The 22,163-nt window shown below is 45.0% G+C and overlaps 1 protein-coding gene across 2 annotated transcripts; it reads left to right on the plus strand.

Annotated features, from left to right (window-relative positions):
- Positions 1-2,425: 2,425 nt before the first annotated feature.
- Positions 2,426-21,889, plus strand: lman2la (lectin, mannose-binding 2-like a). Of its 2 annotated transcripts, XM_078428939.1 has the most exons (9): positions 2,426-2,558; positions 6,306-6,427; positions 7,493-7,610; positions 9,085-9,167; positions 12,844-12,876; positions 13,970-14,131; positions 15,013-15,127; positions 15,889-16,008; positions 18,525-21,889. In XM_078428939.1, the coding sequence occupies exons 1-9, from the start codon at positions 2,426-2,428 to the stop codon at positions 18,665-18,667; spliced, it is 1,029 nt and encodes a 342-aa protein (XP_078285065.1). In that variant the 3' UTR covers positions 18,668-21,889. The 2 variants fall into 2 exon arrangements, with proteins under 2 accessions (XP_078285065.1, XP_078285066.1); XM_078428940.1 differs by lacking the exon at positions 12,844-12,876 and having other exon boundaries at positions 2,429-2,558.
- Positions 21,890-22,163: the final 274 nt, after the last annotated feature.

Below are 22,163 nucleotides of genomic sequence, written 5' to 3' on the forward strand. Positions count from 1 at the left end.
ACCTTGATGAACTTAATATCCAGAAATCTATCAGCCTCTGTGTTGGATGTACTCGTTGGCTGAACCTCTGGAGCACATAACTCCCAACATTCACCATCTTCTATGGGAAGAATGTTTTCCCCCTCCCCCTGGGGAGAAGGCAGGAACTGATTGAGAATGATCAGCCATGATCACATTGAATGGCGGTGCTGGCTCGAAGGGCCAAATGGCCTCCTCCTGCACCTATTGTCTATTGTCTATTGCAGTCCGAAATTGCCGAGAGGTACAAATTATGAAGCCAGAGGAAAAAAGTAAGATGGATGGGGAGGGAGTGGGGAGAATGGGTGTGAGTCCAGGTGGGGCATAAGGAAGAGGGGGGTGGGTGGGGAAAGGGGGGCTGTTTGTATGTAGTTACCAAAAATTGGAAAATTCAAAGTTCATACCGTAAGGTTGTAAGCAGAATATGAGGCATTGATCTTCCAGTTTGACTGTGGCTTCACTGGCATTGGAGGGGGCCCAGTTCAGAAAGGGCAGTATGGGAATGCGAAGAGGAGTTAAAATGATTAGCAACCGGGAGATGCAGCAGGCTTTCAATGACTTTGGAACGGAAAAGGTGGTTGGAGTTATGGATTTGTTAAAAAAATGCATTTCATTATGAGAAACGATTTTCAAAAGAACCATTATAAGCATCCTTATATTTAAAATAACCTTATTACCCACAACAAATAATAATCTCTAACTAGCCACTCAGAAAATAACTCTTCCACCATGTTCAAAGCTCTTCAACCCAGTTAGTTCTTCTTTCTCTCTAATTCCATTTAAAAGTACAGTATCTGCACAAGCAACTTTATTACAGTGTCACATCCTAAATACTATTGGATAGATAACATTTAACTGTAGAAATCAAGTTAGAAGCAAAACTGTGTGTTCCATGTAGTTATTAAACATAATTAAAGAGAGCATGTTCTTCAACACTAGAAATTATTTAAGTGGGTTTAATTTGACCCATTACTTCAGACTTTGTGTAATAAAAATTCAAGATGTGGAGATGTTACTATTTAATTTTGAAACATTTCTCACATAATGTGATGCTCATTTTAACCTCATTTCCCAATGTTGTATTAGATCAACTAGGTCACTAATTAAATCCCGATTTTGTGTTGCTTTAGCTGATCTCTCAAGGCAACCCTATTGGTCTGTGTGTTCAATGATATACTTCATCCCAAATTAATTTTCTGAACACATCACCAAGACTGTGTGTCAAATTCAATAATGTCTGGTTGTGGATAAAGGGAGATTGTAGAACCACTTTTAACTGTGATGTCGATGGGGATGGTCAAATAACAAGGTGGAAAGTACTGTTAAGGCAATACATGAAAAACTAGAGGGCATAGGTTTAAGGTTGGATGGCCAAATGTTAAAAGAGATGTGCGGGTAAAAAAAAAATTCACGCAGAGGGTGATGAGCTGCCAGGTGGAGCCAGATATGATGGTAGCTTTTAAGAGGTTTTTGTCTAGGTATATGGGTATGGAGGGATTTCTTGTTTACACTGAAGATAGTAATAAGATGCTGGAGTAACTCAGCGGGTTAGGCAGCATCTCTGGAGAAAAGGAATAGGTGATTAGGTATTTTTAAGATGGAGATTGACAGATTCTTGATTAGTACGGGTATCAAAGGTTGTGTAGAGCAGGCAGGAGAATGGGGTTGTGAGGGAAAGATAGATCAGTCATGATTGAATGGCCAACTTCCACTCCTATGACTGATGAACTTATGAACAATGAACCATTCTACATTTCCTTGATCACCGTCTGCTTTGATCTGTCCTTTTCACACCTTACCCTTCAATATCTCTAGTCTCCCTCTCCCCTGACTCTCAGTCTGAAGAAGGGTCTCGACCCAATTCTTTCTATTCCATGTTCTCCAGAGATGCTGCCTGTCCTGCTGAGTTACCCCAGCACTTTGTGTTCATCTTCCCAGTTCTCCAACCTGCCCACCTGAGGCTTCCAACAACCTGTCCACCTGAGGCTTCCAACAACCTGTCCACCTGAGGCTTCCAACAGCCTGTAGGCGTCTGGCTGTCGTCGCTCGCAGCCAATCGCCGGCAGCGTCTTAAAAACAAAACAAACCCCTCCAAATGTGACGATGGCGCTGATTGGTCGGGAAATAAGTAGGCGGGACATGGGGGTCAGATGTTGGACGGGGGAAAAGAACCAATCGTCGTACAGGATTGCCGGAGTGGGCGGGACCTGGGAGGTGATGGACGGGGCAGCTGACCCATCCCCCAGCGGTGTTTCCGGGGCGGGACATAAGTGGAGTGATGGACGGTGCGGCGGACCAGTCCGCTCGCAAGATTGTCGGGGCGGGCCAGCCAGCGGCCAATCATGTGCGGCGGGCTGAGAAATTGTCCCGCCCCCCCTCCTTTCGACCGCCCCTCCATTGAAACAAGATGGCGCCGACATGGGGACTCTGTGCTGTGGTGATGGCTTTACTATGGCTGGCTTTCTGCAGTCGGGGCCACACTCACTCGGGGACGGAGGAGTACTTGAAGCGGGAACACAGCCTGACGAAGCCCTACCAGGGTAAGAGCTCCTCTCGTGCACTTTACTGTCAGCAAATCCGATAAATTGCTGCCCAATTTTCAGTTGGTGTGTGTTGGCTCTGGAGCAATCACTGGGGAACACCAGTCAACACAGGTTCGCTTGCCTATAGCATGGAAACTTGGTTAGGTCACACCGCCATGGATTCTGATGTACAAAAACACTGAGCATTTGGAGTACTGTTTAAGGGTCTCGACCCGAAACGTCACCCATTCCTTCTCTCCTGAGATGCTGCCCGACCTGCTGAGTTACTCCAGCATTTTGTGAATAAATACCTTCGATTTGTACCAGCATCTGCAGTTATTTTCTTATGCTATTTGGAGTACTGTGTACTGTTCGAGTTGCCACTTATCATTAAGAATATGCAGGATTTGGAGTGGGTGCAGAACATGTTTTACCAAGAAACCAGCATCTGCAGTTCTTTATATCTCACTTTTACCACGATGCTGCTGGGATCGGTGCATGTTAAGAGTTATACAGCATGAGAAAAAGGCCATTTGGTCCAACTTGTTCATGCCATCTGAGGTGTCCCATCTAAGTTAGTGCGTCTTTTCCCACGTTTGGTCCACATCCCTCTTAAAAACCCCAGACACAGAGGAACTGCAGATGCTGGTTTGCAACAAAAGATAGAGTGCTGGTGCAAACCACCATCTCCCATGGCACTTTCTCCTGCAACCACAGGAGATGTAACACCTGTCTCTATACCTGTCGCTCCCTTGTATCCATTCAGGGACCTCGACAGCCTTTCCAGGTGAGACACAGGTTCACATGAACTTCCTCTAATCTTATCTACTGTATTCAATGTTCCTGATGTGGCCTCCTGTACATTGGTAAGACCAAGTGTGGACTAGGTGACTGTTTTATCGAACAGTCTGCCAACGCCCAGGTTGCTAAACATTTTAACTCTCCTTCCTATACCCAAACAGACCTTTCTATCCTGGGCTGCCACTGTTGTCAGAGTGAGGCCCCCTCACAAACTGAAGGAACAGTACCACACTCACACGTTTTGTCTTTCCATCTAACAGGAGCCAGATAGCCTGTCGAGACTTGTGTCCCAAATTGATACTCCCAATATACTGCCACCATTGTTTCCAGCGGGTGTCACCAGCAAATCTGCCCTGGAGGAAAATTCAGGTTTTAACTAATTCACAAACATCATGCAGATGCGTAATATGCACATAGTTCCCCACCTTCAGTTGCAGACTTTAATCTTGGAAAATAGTGCAAAGATTTGTTTCTTTCCAGCTGTTATCAGGCAGAGTGCAGTCCTGTCCTTCCCATATCTATCTCATTGGAGACCTTTTGACTATCTTTAATTGGACTATACACTAAATGCTGTAGCTTTTATCCTGTATCTGTAGACTGTGGATGGCTCGATTGTAATCATGCATAGTCTTTTTTTTGACTGGGTAGCACAACAAAAACCTTTTCACTGTACCTTGGTATACACCGATCAGCCAAAACATTACGACCTGATGAGCCAAAACATTATGACCACCAGCCTAATATGCTGTTGGTACTCCGTGTGCAGCCTCATACGCAGCAGGGTGCGATGCACGGTGTATTATGACACGTTCCTCCTGTGACCACCATTAAAATCTTCTGTGACTTGTGCCACTGTAGACCTTCTGTTGGTTCGGACCAGACGGGATAGCCTTCTTTGCCCTCGCGCATCGATGAGCCTTGGGTGCCCAACACACCGTCGCCGGTTTGTGGTTTGTCCCTCCTCGGACCACTGTCGGTAGGTACTCACCACGGCTGACCGGGAGCACCCCACAAGCCTTGCCGTTTCAGAGATGCTCTGACCCAGTCATCTGGCCATACTAATTTGGCCCTTGTCAAAGTCGCCCAGGTCTTTACTCCTGCCCATTTCTCCTGCATCCAACACATCAACTTCAAGAACTGACTGTTCACTTGCTGCCTAATATATCCCACACCTTGACAGGTGCCATTGTAACAAGACAACCAATGTTATTCACTTCACCTGTCAGTGGTCATAATGTTTTGGCTGATTGGTGTATGTCACAATAATAAACTAAACTAAACAAAGCATGCCGACTCTTATATACTGTCTTAGTGTACTATTCCTGTACTTGTACTTAACTAAGATTCTGTTTATAGTACTACATTTACTGAGCTGTACGCAAAAAAGAAATTTCACTGTACCTCAGTGACAATAAAGTACCATTGAACTATTGAAACATCAACTATCCATGTTCTCCAGAGCTGCTGTTTTACCCGCTGAGTTACTCCAGCATTTTGTGTCCTTTTTTTCCCTCTAAAGCTTTTCTATCCATGTACCTGTCCAAATGTCCTTTAATTGTTGTTATCGTACTACCTCGACAACCTCCTGTGGCAACTTGTTCCATATACAGACCCCAGCTTCCGTGTGGAAAACGATGTCCCTTGGGTTCCAATTAAATCCTTCCCCTTAAACCAATATCATGACATTAAGGAGAGGTTGGACAAATCTGGATTGTTTTCTCAGACGTTTGAGGGGTTATCTGATAGGTATATAACATTATGAGAGAGATATGATAGGCAGTCAGAATCTATTTAACAGATGGAAATGTAAAAGATTAGTGGGTATAGTTTGAAGGTGAGGGGCAAAGTTTAAAGAAGATATGCAGGGCAGGTTTTTCACCAGAGTTGTGGGTGCCTGGAACATGCTGTCAGGTGGTGAAGGCAGATACAATTATGGAGTTTAAGAGGCTTTTAGATAGGCACATGAATACACAGGGATATGGATTGTGCAGGCAGTGGAGATTAGGTTAACTTGGCATCATGTTTGGCACAGACATTGTGGGTTGAAGGGCCTGTCCCTGTGTTGTACCTGAGCTTTGGAGAGGCTGTAATAAAAAAACAGGTTTACAGTCATACCAAAATTATGTTTAGCCAGGCAATTTGTGAGAAAATTGATCTTTAAAAAAAGAAAATTCCACATAAACTGTGCACCTTTTGCTGTGGAAAATTATTCATGTTCTTTTACTTATTATGTAGTCATCTTTTATTAAAATGATTCACATGAGCGACTATAGTCATCAAAAGCATTGTGATTGTGAGTGACGATCCCAGATCCAATCCTACTCCATGCGATTGCCCAAAGCATCTGTCATTAATTTGCAGGAAACGTGATTTCTCTTTCATGCATAAAGTTTGTTATCCTGTTAATAATTACCTAGCTTTGTATAAAGTTTAGTGTGTGCAAGTTTTAAATGTTGCTGGTGGAGATGGACTTTTGGGCAAAGTCTAGCTGAATTTCGTGTCTAAAAATGTTCTCTCCTTCAATGTCCAAAATGTAGCCAGTGTCACTTAAAACCTTTGCATTAGCCAATAGCCAAGCGTGTGTCCCTATGTTCTCCCCTCCCTGATGTAACTGAGACCCATGTAATCTATTTTTGACTCCTTAGCTCAAAAAAGTTTGTAAAAATACCCACCATTGTCTTATCTTTTATTCATTATTCCATATCTCTACATCATCGTCTATATTTCTCGTTTCCCTTATCCCTAACCAGTCTGAAGAAGGGTCTCGACCCGAAACATCACCCATTCCTTCTCTCCAGAGATGCTGTCGGACCCGCTGAGTTACTCCAGCTTTTTGTGTCTACTTGTAAATACCCACCTCCACTTGGCAGCTTGAGGCTCCAGTGGGATGTGTTCAAGAGGCTGACTTGAAGAAAGCTGTTGTGTACTCAGTTGCTTAAACACTTATGCTTTCTTTCCTTTTAGGTTTGGGAGCTTCAAGTTCCGGTACTTTCTGGGACATGAGTGGAAACACAATGGTGACCGCTCATTATGTACGGCTCACCCCCGACCTGCAGAGTAAACAGGGAGCCATCTGGAACCGCATAGTAAGAGTTGATTTTGATTACACTTTTAGAGGGGTGGAAAATGAAATGCATGGATAACTGATGGCGTCAAATGCTCCTGTTCAGCTTGAGCATGGGTTAGGTGTAAAGAAAAGCTTCCCCCTGCACACTGGACCAGGGCATGAAGGAGAGGATGCCTCCCCCCAATGTTGTCCCAATAAACACTCGCAGGGCATGGGTTAGAATCAGAATAACCAATAGGCGCAGTCATGCTCCCTCCACACTGTCTCATCAAAAGATCTTGGGACAAGTACTATAAGAAAATAACTGCAGATGCTGGTACAAATCGAAGGTGTTTATTCACAAAATGCTGGAGTAACTCAGCAGGTCAGGCAGTATCTCAGGAGAGAAGGAATGGGTGACTTTTCGGGTCGAGACCCTTCTTCAGACTGATGTCAGGGGGGCGGGACAAAGGAAGGATATAGGTGGAGACAGGATGATAGAGGGAGATCTGGGATGGGGGAGGGGAAGAGAGGGACAGAGGAACTATCTAAAGTTGGAGAAGTCGATGTTCATACCACTGGGCTGCAAGCTGCCCAGGCGAAATATGAGGTGCTGTTCCTCCAATTTCCGGTGAGGCTCACTATGGCACTGGAGGAGGCCCATGACAGATAGGTCAGACTGGGAATGGGAGTTGAAGTGCTTGGCCACCGGGAGACCAGTTTGGCCAACGCAGACCGAGCGTAGGTGTTGAGCGAAGCGATCGCCGAGCCTGCGCTTGGTTTCGCCGATGTAAATAAGTTGACATCTGGAGCAGCGGATGCAACAGAACAAGTACTGTGCGGTTCAAATAAACAGTTAAGTTCTGTCTGCAATGTCTTGCCAAAAACTCCCAGGATAGTTCGATATGGGATAATGCTACCTCTAAGATGTCTCATCAAGCTACCTGTGGCTTTGATTAGACTGTGGAACTGGGGAAAGGATACCTGCAGTGCTCAGTACTTGAAGGTCGGTGTACTTTTCTTCCGGGGTGTACTGTTCTTCCTTGGGCTGTGTTCACCGTTTACTGTCTCCAAAGCCTGCATATGATTCTCTGTCTCTCTGCAGGCTTGCTTGATGCGAGACTGGGAGGTGCAGGTACACTTCAAAATCCATGGGCAAGGAAAGAAGAATCTGAACGGTGATGGGATTGCAGTGTGGTACACCAAAGATCGCATGCAACCAGGTACAGTGTCGAAACTAGGAGGGAACCTGCCGCTCCTCCAAACCTTGCACTGACTTCGATAGCTGCAATGTAAAGGCAGGAGAAAAAAGATCACCAAATCAAAGGTCAATCATCTGCACTTCACTCTGCCTCAGAAAAGCACTCGATATAATCAAAGACGTCCCACCCCATGTCACATTCCTCCTTCTTCCTGCTCCCTTCCGGCAAAAGATGCAGAAGCTGAAAATGGCACACCACCAGACTCGGGAACAGCTTCTTCGCCTCTGTTATCAGGCTTCTGAATGGTCCTTCCATAAGCTAGGGTAGTGATCGATTCACCTCTACTGTTCAGCAGACATTGGACTTTGTCTCTGAAACTGGTGCATTTTGCTCTGTCTATTGTACTTGAGTTTGACTTGATTGTATTTAGGTACAGTATTATCTGATTGGATAGCGGGCAAAACAAAGCTTTTCACGGTACCTCGGTACACGTGACAAACTATACCTATACTCTTCCTGTTTTCTGCACCAGAGTGGATGGCCATCAGACTACTTAATTCTCCTCTCATAAGCTTGAGGGCAGTCCAGACCTCCCAGCCTACCTCATCGTGGTCTATGTGTTTTTAAAAATCTGTACTTGTTCTGTAACAGTAATGCAGAAGACTGTAGCACTCTATGTGTAGGAAAGAACTGCAGATGCTGGTTTAAATCGAAGGTAGACACAAAATGCTGGAGTAACTCAGCGGGACAGGCAGCATCTCTGGCTATTTGGGTGCCCTTGCTTTCCCTCTCTCTCCATCCCCTCCCCCTTCCCAGTTCTCCCACCAGTCGTACTGTCTCCGACTACGTTCTATCTCTGTCCCGCCCACTCCCCTGACATCAGTCTGAAGAAGGTCTTGACCCGAAACATCACCTATTCCTTCTCTCCAGGGATGCTGCCTGTCCCTCTGAGTTACTCCAGCATTCTGTGTCGACTGTTGCACTATATTCTGCACCTGGCATTTTACACTTTGCATTACCTGTTATGCTTGGGCTAACAGGTTAGATGTTCCTCCTATCTCCTCCTTTCTCAAATAACCCACCTCTCATTCTTCCAAACTCTCATGTGTCAGATGTGGTCTGCTTAATTTCTCCTTCTAATACACATACCCCCCACCCCCTTCCCAACCGTATCCCAGGAATCGTTCTTCTAGACCCCCAAAGTCCCTGTTTCGATGCCACAGCTGGCTTTGTTCATTTGGAATGGGTGAGTTGATCAACAAGAGGAGCCCTGTGTCGTGAGCAAGGTTCTCCTGTCTCCTCTGGCCGTTAATGGTCCCCCCAATGCTGAAAGCGATTGTCAGTTGTACTGAGGATCTTGGGCAGGCTGTTGATTGAGAACTACCTGTTGTCTTGCAACAGTCAGTGCCATCGAGGCAAGGTTGGGGAAAGGCACTTTATGTTCTAGGAGAGGCGATGGGGAAAGATAACAGATGGTTCAAATTTCCTTCTCCAGGTTCAGTTTTTGGAAGTAAGGATCTCTTTTCCGGACTCGGAATATTCTTGGATACCTACCCAAATGAGGAGAAACAGCACGAGGTGTGTACTGGATCAACATTCATGATCACGTAACGTGATGTGTTCTACGGGACATGTGCCCCCCACAAATAACACGGTCTCTCTTCTGCCCTTGCATTTAAGCTCCTTTTAAACCCCCCCCCCCCCAGGTGTTTGTCATAATAAAACGTTCAAGCAGTAATTGCCTCGCTGAGAAATTAAAAAAATGTTTTTCCTGTTAAAACGGCTTTAAACACGGCAGCGATGGTGAGAATCAGATTCGGAAGCATTTGTCATGAATTCAGAAATTAAGCAGGGGAACGAGCTTGCTAGCACTCGCACATGAGTGGTGGAGGTATAAACCTTTACCCTTCTTGTTAATAACCACCTGAGTGAGAGTGCTGTTGCTTAAACAACTAATTTTAGGGCTTGCCTGGACCCTAATGGCTGAATGGCTTCCCTCTGTTGTGAGCTTCTTTAATGCACACCTACCTGTATGATGTGACCAGTTGCTTCTGAGTTGTGCTATAACAGTCTAGTTTAGTTTTTAGTTTAGTTTAGAGTCACAGCGCACAAACAGGCCCTTTGGCCCACCGAGTCCGTGCCAATCAGCGATCCCTGAACACTAACACTACCCTACAAACGCTAGGGACAATTTACAATTATATCAAGCCAATTAACCTACAAACCTGTACATCTTTGGAGTGTGGGAGGGAACTGGAGATCCAGGAGAAAACCCACGCAGGTCACGGGCAGAATGCACAAACTCCATACAGACAGCACCCATAGTCAGGATCGAACCCGTGTCTCTGGTGATGTAAGGCAGCAACTCCACCGCTGTGCCACCATGCCAGTCGGCAAAGTAAAATGTATCTGCAGTGTATAAATAACTTTTTAGTTCTTAAGAACTTTTGATAAACCTACATTTTTAGAACTTTATGGTTAGAAACCTATGCGCAAATCAGTAAAAATGCAACCATAAATGTACATAAGTTAATCAGCAAGGTCCATTAAATAACAACATTTTGCATTTAAAATCCCTGAAGAAAGATAAACATGCATTGATCCCATCTCTGAGATCATCACATTCCTGCATAATTGATGACATTTTGAAATGCTTTATAGGTCAAGTAGATAGCTTACAGACATTGATGTGCACGTAGACAAACAGATGTGAGGTGCACCATTTCATCATGGGGAGAGACTAGCTGGGACTATAGGTTAGTCTTTTGCCAATAGAAGTTATTTTCACCTCGGATTTCTACTGTGCAACATTCCCCCAGTGCAAGCAGTCGGTGTAGTTTCCCAGCTCCAGTCCTGAACTAGGCTTGAGGTTAGACACAAAATGCTGGAGTAACTCAGTGGGACAGGCAGCATCTCTGGAGAGAAGGAATTCCTGCCTGTCCTGCTGAATTACTCCAGCATTTTGTGTCCATCTGTGATTTAAACCAGCATCTGCAGTTCCTTCCTACACATCTGGACTTGAGGTTATTCACTTGTAATTCGGGGTGAAGAGTGGAAACGAGTGAGACGAGACCTAGTGGCTTTGAGACGCTGAGAAGGTCTAAGGTGAAAAGTCACATTGTTGATTTTAAGTACAATGAAGAATACTGGTGGCAGGGTGTACTTCCTAATACAAATAAGTTGGGGAGGAGAGAGAATGGCACAGAATTGGAGGAAGGACAGTTTTCTATTGGGGAAACAGCTAAGCACTCCATATCGTGAATTGCTTTCCATCAGTGTCATTTGAGCTTGTGCAGAATGAAAGGAATATAATTCTTCAGAAGGAGAGTGTGGTTGTTTTTGACTGTTTATAGTTATAGGACTTGTTCTCTGTCCTGGTCTCCTCATACCTGTGTTTGCAGTACCGACAACCTGAGTGAATGTGACCTGGACATTGGGTTTTGGCAGTGGATAATACACCAATCAGCTAAAACATTATGACCATTGACAGGCGAAGTGAATAACATTGATTATCTTGTTGCAATGGCACCTGTCAAGGGGTGGGATATATTAGGCGGCAAGTGAACAGTCAGTTCTTGAAGTTGATGTGTTGGATGCAGGAGAAATGGGCAGGAGTAAAGACCTGAGCGACTTTGACAAGGGCCAAATTCTTATGGCCAGACGACTGGGTCAGAGCATCTCTGAAACGGCAAGGATTGTGGGGTGCTCCCGGTCAGCAGTGGTGAGTACCAACCGACTGGTCCGAGGAGGGACAAACCACAAACCGGCGACAGACAGGGTGTTGGGCGCCCAAGGCTCATCGATGCTCGAGGGCAGCAAAGGCTATCCCGTCTGGTCCGAACCGACAGAAGGTCGACTGTGGCACAAGTCATAGAAAATTTTAATAGTGGTCACGGGAGGAATGTGTCACAATACACAGTGCGTTGCACCCTGCTGCGTCTGGGGCTGCACACGGAGGACCAACAGCATATTAGGCAGGTGGTTATAATGTTTTGGCTCATCGGGTCATAATGTTTTGGCTGATCGGTGTACATCCGTAGTGCATTAAACGTTGCATGCAATGTGCATGTGTAAAGGATGATGGAGCAAACTAACACCAAGTGTAGCTGGTGCATGCATGAGCTTTGTCAGTCTCTGCTTGCTGATCCAGAAGACGGTCTATGTACTCGTAAACAGTACAGTGTGATTTGACTGGATAGCTTGCTGACAAGCACATCGTTGTATCTCTGTACACGTGATGGTAGTTTATAACAGAGATTCAGCATGGAAACAAACTCACCGAGTCCGCGCTGACCATCGATCACCTGTTCACACTAGTTCTATGTTATCCCACTTTCTCATCCACTCCCTGCACACTAGTGCCAATTTACCTACAAACCCACACCTCTGGGATGTGGAAGGAAATTGTAGCAGCCCGATCGCACCCGGGTCTCTGGCTCGGTAAGGCAGCAGCTCTACCAGCTGCACCACTGTACAGCCCTGATAATAACATTAAACTCAACTAATAATCAAGGAAGGAGATACTGCTGCAAGTGCATGGTTCATTGTTCTGTTTCGGTAAATATGACAATTTAAACACTGTTGACTTTCTTGAGTTTGAATTGTTTTTGGACACCTTTTCCATTCCATGGTCCATTTGAAAAATATTTATAAGGTCATGCTCCGACATTTCCTTTCCTAATAACAAACCCCCCATAAAAGTCGCAACTCCAACTGTCAGAGGGATTGGTCCTATGATTCCTCTTTGCTGTGCTTCCAAGGCGATTGTCACTGTTGCTCTTTGATGGCTATAACTGGGTTTAGTGGCTGGAGTGGATCTGACCAGCACTCCAGGTGTGTTTCAACAGAATCATTTTGTTTGCTCAATCCTGTTTCAGTCCTGAATGTGACCAGGATTTACCCTTGAAAGTGATTATAGGAACAGTTAGAAATTAACAATTTGAATATGTGCTGTTTAATGTAAATTATCAATTTTCTGACTTGCATGATTTAAAATTAATAGTCACTGCATGAAGTCACACTTGTGATCAATTACTGTAATTCCTTGCCAGAAAATGGAACCCTTGGTCAACCTTCAGGGATTGATCTGAGAAATCTGTCTGCATATTCACTGCCTGTAAACGCACAGCTAGTCCCAAAGAGGCAGTTGGCTATTTGCAGGAAATGCATGCTAGTTTGAAAGTGATGATAAGTTATTGAAATACCTGTTTTATCTCACGTTGCTACTGTTTGCCATTATTCCTGGGATGTGCAGTCTAAGAAGAGGAGATATACGCCTTCTACTCAGGTAGTTTTGTGTTCCAGTTTCCAATCTTCATGCTCCATTGCATATGTTAATTTCTTCTTTGCCAACGAGTGAATGTGTGTTTTTTGCCTGTGTTTCATCTATAATTGTTTTCTTAAATCATCCAGGTTTCTAAGCTTTGTTTTTGTTTTGCTGTGCAAAATTCTCTTGTCATTCCAGTGTCTAGAGAGAGCAATTCCGGAGGAGTTCCACGCTCTGCTTTGAGAAATTTGGGTCTTTGATCGTAGGGATTTATAAAATCATGGGGAATAGTGGACAGAGTCTGTTACTCAGAGAGAGGACATAGGCACACCGTGGGGTGGGATCTGGAGAGGAAGAATGTTACATTAAAATACATTGCGTTCAAGCATTACATTGTTTAAATATTCCTTAAGTAAAACTGGAACCTGTGCTCCAGGATTTACCTTTAGTTTTGTGTGTGTTGGGTGTGTGTGTGTGTGTGTGTTGTGTTTGTGTGTTGTGTGTGTGTGTGTGTTGTCAAGTCAAGTCAAGTCAAATTTATTTGTCACATACACATACACGATGTGCAGTGAAATGAAAGTGGCAATGCCTGCGGGTTGTGCACAAAAAGAATTACAGTTACAGTTACAGCATTTAAATTAAAGTTAATAAGTTACTATTAGTGTCGACAAAAATTTAGTCTCTGGGGTTATAAAAGTTGACAGTCCTGATGGCCTGTGGGAAGAAGCTCCGTCTCATCCTCTCCGTTTTCACAGCGTGACAGCGGAGGCGTTTGCCTGACCGTAGCATCTGGAACAGTCCGTTACTGGGGTGGCAGGGGTCCCTCATGATCTTGCTTGCTCTGGATCTGCACCTCCTGATGTATAGGTCCTGCAGGGGGACGAGTGTAGTTCCCATGGTGCGTTCTGCCGAACGCACTACTCTCTGCAGGGCCATCCTGTCCTGGGCAGAGCTGTTCCCAAACCAGACTGTAATGTTGCCGGACAGGATGCTCTCTACAGCCCCAGAGTAGAAGCAATGAAGCAATGTGTGTGTGTGTGTGTTGGGTGTGTGTGCTAATTACTGGGTGTAATTGAGGACTTTTGCGTTTAACATTCTGATTTTGGCTTCATAGCGAATCTTCCCGTATATTTCGGCAATGGTGAACAACGGGAGCTTGTCTTACGATCACTCGCGGGACGGCAGGCCCACGACCATCGGAGGATGCACGGCCCTTGTGAGAAATCTCAACCACGACACCTTTGTTGTGATCCGTTACCTGAAGAGAAGACTCACGGTGAGTGCGAGCAAGGAATCCCGGCCTCCAGCTGTTTGCAACTCTTCCAGAAACAAATAGAACATCCACTGCGGTGGCGCAGCGGTAGAGATGCTGCCTTACAGCACTCTGGTTCCATCCTGACTACGGGTGCTGACTGTACGGAGTTTGTACGTTCTCCCCGTGACCTGTGTGGGTTTTCTCCGGTTTCCTCCCATACTCCAAAAGACGTACAGGTTTGTAGGTTAATTGGCCTGATATAAATGTTAAAAAATTGTCCCTGCGTACAGGATCAAGTTAATGTGCGGGGATCGCTGTCAGCGTGGACTCGGTGGGCCGAAGGGCCTGTTTACGCGCTGAATCTCTAAACTTTAACAAAAAACAGTACAGCACAGGAACTGTCCTTTTGGCCCACAATGTCCGTGCCAAACATGATGCCAAGACCAACTGTTATCTTCCTGCACATGATCCATATCCCCCCCCATTCCCTCCATATCTATGGGCCTATCCAAAAGTCTCTTAATCGTATCTGTCTCTACCACCACCCCGGCAAGGTGTTCCAGGTGTCCAGCCCCCTCTGGGTTTTTAAAAGAAAAACCTTGCCCTGCACATCTATAAACTTTGCCCGTCTCCCCTTGAAGCTACTCCCTCTAATATTTGATATTTCTACCCTGGGCATAAAAGGTTCTTCACTTTCTCTACTTTCGGGTTAAAAACGGCATCTGCAGTTCATTCCCACACATGGATGTGATGCCGATAATTAGCCCCCGTCTCGGCTTTTCACTTTGCCATTCACCCCAGGTTTAGATGGAAGCCGTTCTGTTACGGGGAGTTTAACCTTGACTGTGGCCAGGCTCTGCAGAAAACATTATAGCCCATTGATGGATGTTTTTCATTTGCAGGTAATGATTGATATTGACGGCAAGAATGAGTGGAAAGACTGCATTGATATCGCTGGCATCAGGCTGCCAATGGGTTATTATTTTGGTGCTTCTTCGGCCACTGGAGACTTGACAGGTCTGTTTCTTTCCTCCTTTCCCTCATCTTCATATTTTGGGAATTGCTTGAGAAAGAAAGGGTGACTGATGGTCTCTGTGGAGTCTTTGCTCTTGTGACATCTCAAAAAAAAACAACTTTATATTCAACGACGCAGCTTTTGTAGTTTGGATGTGGGAGGAAACCGGCTGTCACAGGGAAAAAGGGGAGACTCCACACAGGCATCACCCAAGGTCAGAATCAAACCTGTAGCTGGGGCAGTGAGGCAGCAGCTCTACCAGTTGTGCCACTGTGCTGGCCTGTGGTGTGGGACACCTGAAACCACAATCTCTTGAGTAGTTAGGGTTGCCAACTTCCTCACTCCTAAATACAGGACAAGGTGATGTCACTGCCCCGCGCCCCACGTGAACTCACCCAGCCAGCGGCCACGTGCTCCCGCTCCACCAATGGCGGCTGCCATTGGTGGAGCGGGAGCACGTGGCCGCTGGCTGGGTGAGGTCACGTGGGGCGGTGACGTCACTCTTTGTCCCTTATTTGGGAGTGAGGAAGTTGGCAACCATACTAAAACGGGACAAGGGCGGTCCCGTACGGGATAATTTAGCCCAAAATACGAGATGCCCCGGCTAATACGGGACGGTTGGTGACCCTATGAGAAGCTGTGCTACCCATTGACTCATAGAGTAATGTGATGGGAGGGTTGTTATCTAATCCCTCCTGTGGACTTTGGATGTTAAGTCGCCGTTGGAAGTGATAGCCTCTAACCCGTGATTTGAACTTTGCAGATAATCACGATATTATATCAGTAAAGGTCTATCAGCTAACGGTGGAAAAATTGCCTGACGAGGAGGAAGAGGATGAGGAGGTGTTGATCCCCAGTGTGGACAACTTCAGCTTGCTAGGAGGTAAGTCAAAACACCCCAATTTCCCATTAAAATTATAAAGGGACTGGGCAAGCTGGATGCAGGAAAAATGTCCTCAGTCTGAAGAAGGGTCTCGACCCGAAACGTCACCCATTCCTTCTCTCCCGAGATGCTGCCTGACCTGCTGAGTAACTCCAGCATTTTGTGAATAAATAAAAATGTTCCCAATGTTGGGCGAGTCCAGAACCAGGGGCCACAGTCTTAGAATAAAGGGCAGGCCATTTAAAACTGAGGTGAGAAAAAACTTTTTCACCCAGAGAGTTGTGAATTTGTGGAATTCTCTGCCGCAGAGGGCAGTTGAGGCCAAATCACTGGATGAATTTAAGAGAGAGTTAGATAGAGCTCTGGGGGCAAGTGGAATCAAGGGATCTGGGGAGAAGTTGGGCACAGGTTACTGATTGTGAATGATCAGCCATGATCACAATGAATGACGGTGCTGGCTCAAAGGGCTGAATGGCCTCCTCCTGCACCTATTTTCTATGTTTAACAGTGAGTGCGTAGCAGAACCCACCAGTAGAACCTGAAACAGTTGGTCACAGCTTCAGTTATGCTACATTAACTTATGTTGTGAAATAATGTTGTTGCTTAAATTTAAGTGACAGTCAACCTTGTGTAGTGGTGCAGAAAATTCTTCATTTTAAGGAAGTCTTTTAAATTGCAAAGTGAGCACTGATCAGTGTACTAAACGAGGGACTCTGTAATGAGAAGAATTTTCCCTCTGCCTTTGCAGTGCCCCTGTCGCAGTGACAGGGAGCGACTGAAATGCTCACAGCTGTGCCATCACTCACTCCCCTGTACGTTGAAGTTGACATCTTTGGACAAATGTAAATACACCTGTGGTGCATGAACAGATCCAGACAGACCAAAAAAGTGCTGCCACATATTGTGATTAACACAAAAGTGAAGCGTCTGCATTCTGTTTCTTTTTCTCGCGTGCAATAACTACCTTAATGTTCAGGTTTATTATTGCTACATGTACCGTGATACAGTGAAAAGCTTGGTTCTGCATGTTATCCAGATTAGTCATACAGTGTGGAAACAGGCCCTTCAACCCAAAATGCCCACATCGACCAACATGTCCCACCTGCCTGCGTTTGGCCTATATCCCTCTAAACCTGTCCTATCCATGTACCTGTCCATATGTTTCATTAACGTTGTGATACTACCTGCCACGACTAACCCCTCTGGCAGCTCGTCGCATACTCCCACCACCCTCTAGTGAAAAGGTCACCCCTCAGGTTCCTATTAAATCTTTCCCCTCTCACCTTATACCTATGTCCTCTGGTTCTCGATTTCCCCGACTCTGTGCAAGAGACTCTGTTCGTCTACCCGATCTATTCCTCTCATGTAAGATCACCCTTCATCCTCCTGTGCTCCAAGGAAGAGTACCAGCCTACTCAAGCACTCCCCATAGCTCAGGTGCTCGAGTCCTGGCAACACTCTCTTAAAGTTTCTCTGCACCCTTTCCAGCTTGACATCTTTCCCATAACATGGTGCCCAGAACTGAACACAGTATTCTAAATGCACCCTCACCAACGTCTCATATAACTGTGCAACATGACCTCCCAACTTTTGTCCTGCTCATGTTAATCTTCCCAAATTGCAACACCTCGTATTTCTCTGCATTAAATTCCATCAACCATTCTTCAGCCCTACTGACCCTGCTGCAATTTATGACAACCATCTTCACTATCTACAATACCACCCACATTAGTGTCTGCAAATCCCTTGAGGGAGGAGGAATACTGGGGTGGGAAAGGTCTTTGATTTTGGCCTATGTATACGATTTACCTTGACAACACAGTTTTTCGCTGTATCTTGGTACGCATGACAATAATAAGCCAATACCAATCACAGTAAAGCAGGGATTGAGTTTAAGCAGAATGGTTAGCAGATGATCGATGCCTGGTTATACAAGCATTAGATTTTAGCTTCTGTTTTTGGCACCATTCGCGACACGGCCGAAGGCTGAGGTTCTTTCTCCAGAAGGGCGCCTAACACTATCCTTATCAGAGCAGCCCCCTCCCCAAGCCAATCATAAGCCTCCCCCCCCCTGTCTGCAGTGTTTCTGTGCTACTAGCGGCAGGAGGTGCGGGTGGTCGACCCAACTATTGCTGTTGTGTTGTTTGCCAACGATACGCTTTCCCATAGAATGGCCTTGAAGACTGTGTTCCCAGGCAATGATCGCAGATAACGTGTCTTGAAACTTGTTTTCGAAAGGCGATGGAATTTAGGGCTGCCAACTTAGCTGATAACTCCATTTTGCATTTTGGGCTGAAATTGTCAGTTTAACCCTTGCACTACACCCCCTAGTTCTAGATTTCTCACCTGGGGCAAGCATCTCTAAGGCTGGCAGTGGGAATATACAGGAGAATTTGCAAAGAGATTATAAAATGACATTGTTTGGCAGGGATGTTTGCAACCCAACTTTTCTAGTGTGATGTGTCACCAATGTCTGAGGTGGAGAATGCTGCTAATTTGATCATTGATTTGAGCAGATGATCTGGAATCTGAGCCGATGAGTGGCGTGACGTTGTTCTTCATCAGCTTTTTCTCGCTCGTGGGTCTCATGGTGCTTGGGGTGATTGGAATCATCGTCTTCCAGAAGTGGCAGGAGCACAGCCGTAAACGCTTCTACTGAGGCCCTTGTGGAGAAGGGGACCGTGGCCACCGCTGGGAACCACAGGGCTTGGGTTGACTTTCCCTCAACGGGGACGATTGTTTCCACTGGCATCTGCACCAACTTGGCTCTTCAATGTTACTCTTGTGCACAGCTAACTACTGGGCCTTGTTGATGCACCTGGGCAGTTCGTCCCCACTTGCACAAGGCAATTGTATGGTTTGGAAGAGATAGTGAAGACTTCCATCACATCTAGGTGAAGGCACTGCAGAAAAATAACCCCATTGGAGGACAAAGGGGAAGGAAGAGTTTTTACAACATCCGTCACTCGCTGAACAAGTTCACACTGTTGCAAGTTGTTAATGGAATATTGGGATTACTGACCTCCTCTAATCACCACAGAAGAGGCATATTGAAGAGGCATATTGAAGAGGCATATTGTGCTCTGCAAGGATCTTTTGAGTTGATAAACAAACCACTGCCAGCAATCACAAGGAAAACTGAAATGAGGAAGGTCATTTTGTGACTTCCTCTTTTTCTTCAGACCCAAAAGGACATGTACTATGCGGAGTAGATACTGCCGTGCCTTGCAGTGTGAGTTTATTTACTTTCAGCTGTGTTTATTTTACAGGAAAGTGAGAAGAGGCACTTGAAATGTTTCATGATCAATGTTAAAATTAGACATTTTTAAAAAGTGTGTGGGGGATGGGGCAGTCTAATGTTTTGTGCTGGTGATTTAAACGTTTCCCTGTGATGGAAATAAGATTTCTGTTTTGATAATGCATCAGAATAAAAAGCATCAGCTGGAAGTTGGAAGGTAGGCGGAACTGGCGACCAGCTCCTTTTGGTACAAGTGTTTGCTTCCCGTGTTACCTCCTTGCACAGTGAAGGGTGAGGTACACTGCTGAGGGGATGTATTTAGGTCTTACTGTGGCTGCTTTCACTGTGCTTGGCACTTTGAAACCCCATCTCTACCCCAGCCTGCTGTTTGTATTGAGGGCAGTGCTATTACTGAGTACTACTACTCTTGCCACTACTGAGTTACAGAGAGCACTGGGCAGTTTGCTGGTCCCTGCTTCCCGATGTATTAACCATGTTTGTATTTTGGGAATGGTAGCACAGAAAACATGACCATTTGCCTGGCGTGGTTGACATTTAAGTGGCTGCTCATCTAAACCAGTGCAACCAGCACATCATCTGGAGAGCAAGCATATGGGTACAATAGACTGGTACATGGATAAGACAGGTTTAGAGGGTTACGGGGCCAAGCATGAGCAGGTTGCATTGGTGTAGATGGGGCATGTTGTTCGGCATGGAAAAGTTGGGCCAAAGGGCCTGTTTCCACGCTGTATGACTATGATTCTACAACAGTAAGAAATCACTTGCATGAGTAAATCAACAGTGCACAGTATGGCAGTTGACATCAGTGCTGGAATAGGGTTAAAGACTAAATTACGCCTTAAGCACTCAGCTGCCACATTTAACACACTGGCAATGACTGATTTGTCATTGTCCTCTTATTCCAGATTTTTATACTCTGCCAGCACCATTGTCCCAGTGTTTGGCTGCATTACACTCCCCTCCACTCTTAACATACAGATATTTTCACACACTATAACTGATAGTAATTTAACAATGGAATGAAGCATTTCACAATATTGGTCCAAAAAAAAAATTTGTCTGTGAAATAGTCTGAGCGTGTGGCATGGAGACATAATAACTCTAGAGATTACAAAAGTAGTAAGACTTTATCTGTTGGTTTATACTATATTCCAACACTCCATTTCAAATTCAATCTTGCTGTGATTTTAAAGGGGCTTGCTGCTATAATCCACAAGGTTCCAATCGTCCTCTCCCTCTCTTGACCATGGGTGGCGCTTTATAGTTAAGACTTGCATTTATATAGCACCTTTCACTCCGTGAAGTACCTTGGAATGTAATGACAGTTGTGTAAGAAAGCTCCGAAAACTAACAATGTAATCATGGCCAAGTAATCTCATGTGGCACTTGATGCAGGAGCCAGTTTACACTGTGTTGTGCTAATTAGCAGGGCAACCGGAAATGTTCCCCAATCATACCGTGGGTCTTGAAGTTTAGATTCTGTCCCACTCCAGGAGCCCACCGTAATTTAGACTGCAATCATAGATAAAGAGTGGCATCTCTGGTCCTCGCCTGCAAAGAAAATCTCAAACTATACAAACCTGAGAGTGCATGGGTAAAATTCCATGGAGGTGGTTGTCCTTGAAGTCAAACTGTCTTTTGTGTTCTGATCATCTTAAGTTCTGTGACAGGCGACAAATTGGACATGGTCCACCTTGATCTTCCAATCCCACCTGCCAAAGTCACTGCAGATAACCGCTCCCATTATTCAGTGGTATCTGTGAGCAGCTTAGTTACTGAGTGCCCAATTGGTGAGTGTTGATTGGAGTTGCAGATGGAGATGCACTGGAGAATGTACAAAGCTGTTACTGTGTCCCTGGCTCTGCCTATGTGTTTTAACAAAGTAAGAGCAGAGTGTAGATATGAAATTTATTTATGTTCACTTTTAGTGGTAATGTTAAATTATTAAAAGTTATGCAGAAAGTACCATGTATTAGGGAAGAATAGCTCTCCCAAAGTGTTTATACTACTGAACTTCAGAAAAGTTTCAATGGTTAATTTTGTTTGTATATCCTTTGATTGAAAAGTGTGTGCATCATATCAGAGGTGTTAGCAGTCCTTGTTCACACAGCATGACTCAGTTAAATGGTGCACATGAAATTGGAAAATACTTGCACAAAGCCCATCTACTGCCTTTAGGATGTAGAAGCAAAGAACTGCAGATGATGGTTAATGCACAAAAGGACAAGAGTGCTGGAGTAAATCAGCACATTACACAGTATTCCTGGAGAACATGGATAGTTGATCTTTTGGGTCCAGACCCTTCTTCAGACTCGGTCTCTACACAAAACGTCACCTATCCATGTTCTCCAGAGATGCTGCCTGACCTGCTGAGTTACTCCAGCACTCTGTGTCCTTACTACCTTTATGGTATCTGGTTAGGAGCTTGTTCAGAATTAAAGGCTTTTTTTAAAAGACTGCACACGAGAAACTAAAACAGAACATGCTGGAAACACTCAGCATTTCAGGCAACATCTGTGGAAACACTCACAGATGGTGTGTTGAAATGCTGATTATTGTCCTAATTAACAGCACTATTTGTAAGACTGCTGTTTAAATATAATTAAACAGAACATGTGGAAATTGATATAAAGCCAAAGTTTGTTTTATCCATTTGTTTATTTATTAGCTGTTTAATTTTATTAAGTTTAATTTCACACAGATTGGGGTTCGGGATGTTGCTGAAGACACATCTACATGGAAAGGACCTGGTCCTTCACATTAGACTCGCTCTGGTCTGGTATAGAAAAGGTTATGATGAGTCAGACTCCCTCTGCTGTCATATAGAATGTCATCAGGACAGCTGCAATCAGTTTGCTCCATCAAGGTGGCCATTCACAGGTTTGGAAGCTAAACC

This window comes from Rhinoraja longicauda, chromosome 36 (genome assembly GCF_053455715.1).
Source record: "Rhinoraja longicauda isolate Sanriku21f chromosome 36, sRhiLon1.1, whole genome shotgun sequence".
NCBI lineage: Eukaryota > Metazoa > Chordata > Chondrichthyes > Rajiformes > Arhynchobatidae > Rhinoraja > Rhinoraja longicauda.

What these genes read in the sequence shown, in the direction of transcription:
- lman2la (XM_078428939.1), top strand. Translation starts at nt 2,426, where the DNA reads ATGGCGCCGACATGGGGACTCTGTGCTGTGGTGATGGCTTTACTATGG. An exon ending in GATATACGCCTTCTACTCAG is followed by an intron (nt 12,877 to 13,969) that starts GTAGTTTTGTGT and finishes TTGGCTTCATAG; the next exon opens with CGAATCTTCCCGTATATTTC. An exon ending in ACCTGAAGAGAAGACTCACG is followed by an intron (nt 14,132 to 15,012) that starts GTGAGTGCGAGC and finishes TTTCATTTGCAG; the next exon opens with GTAATGATTGATATTGACGG.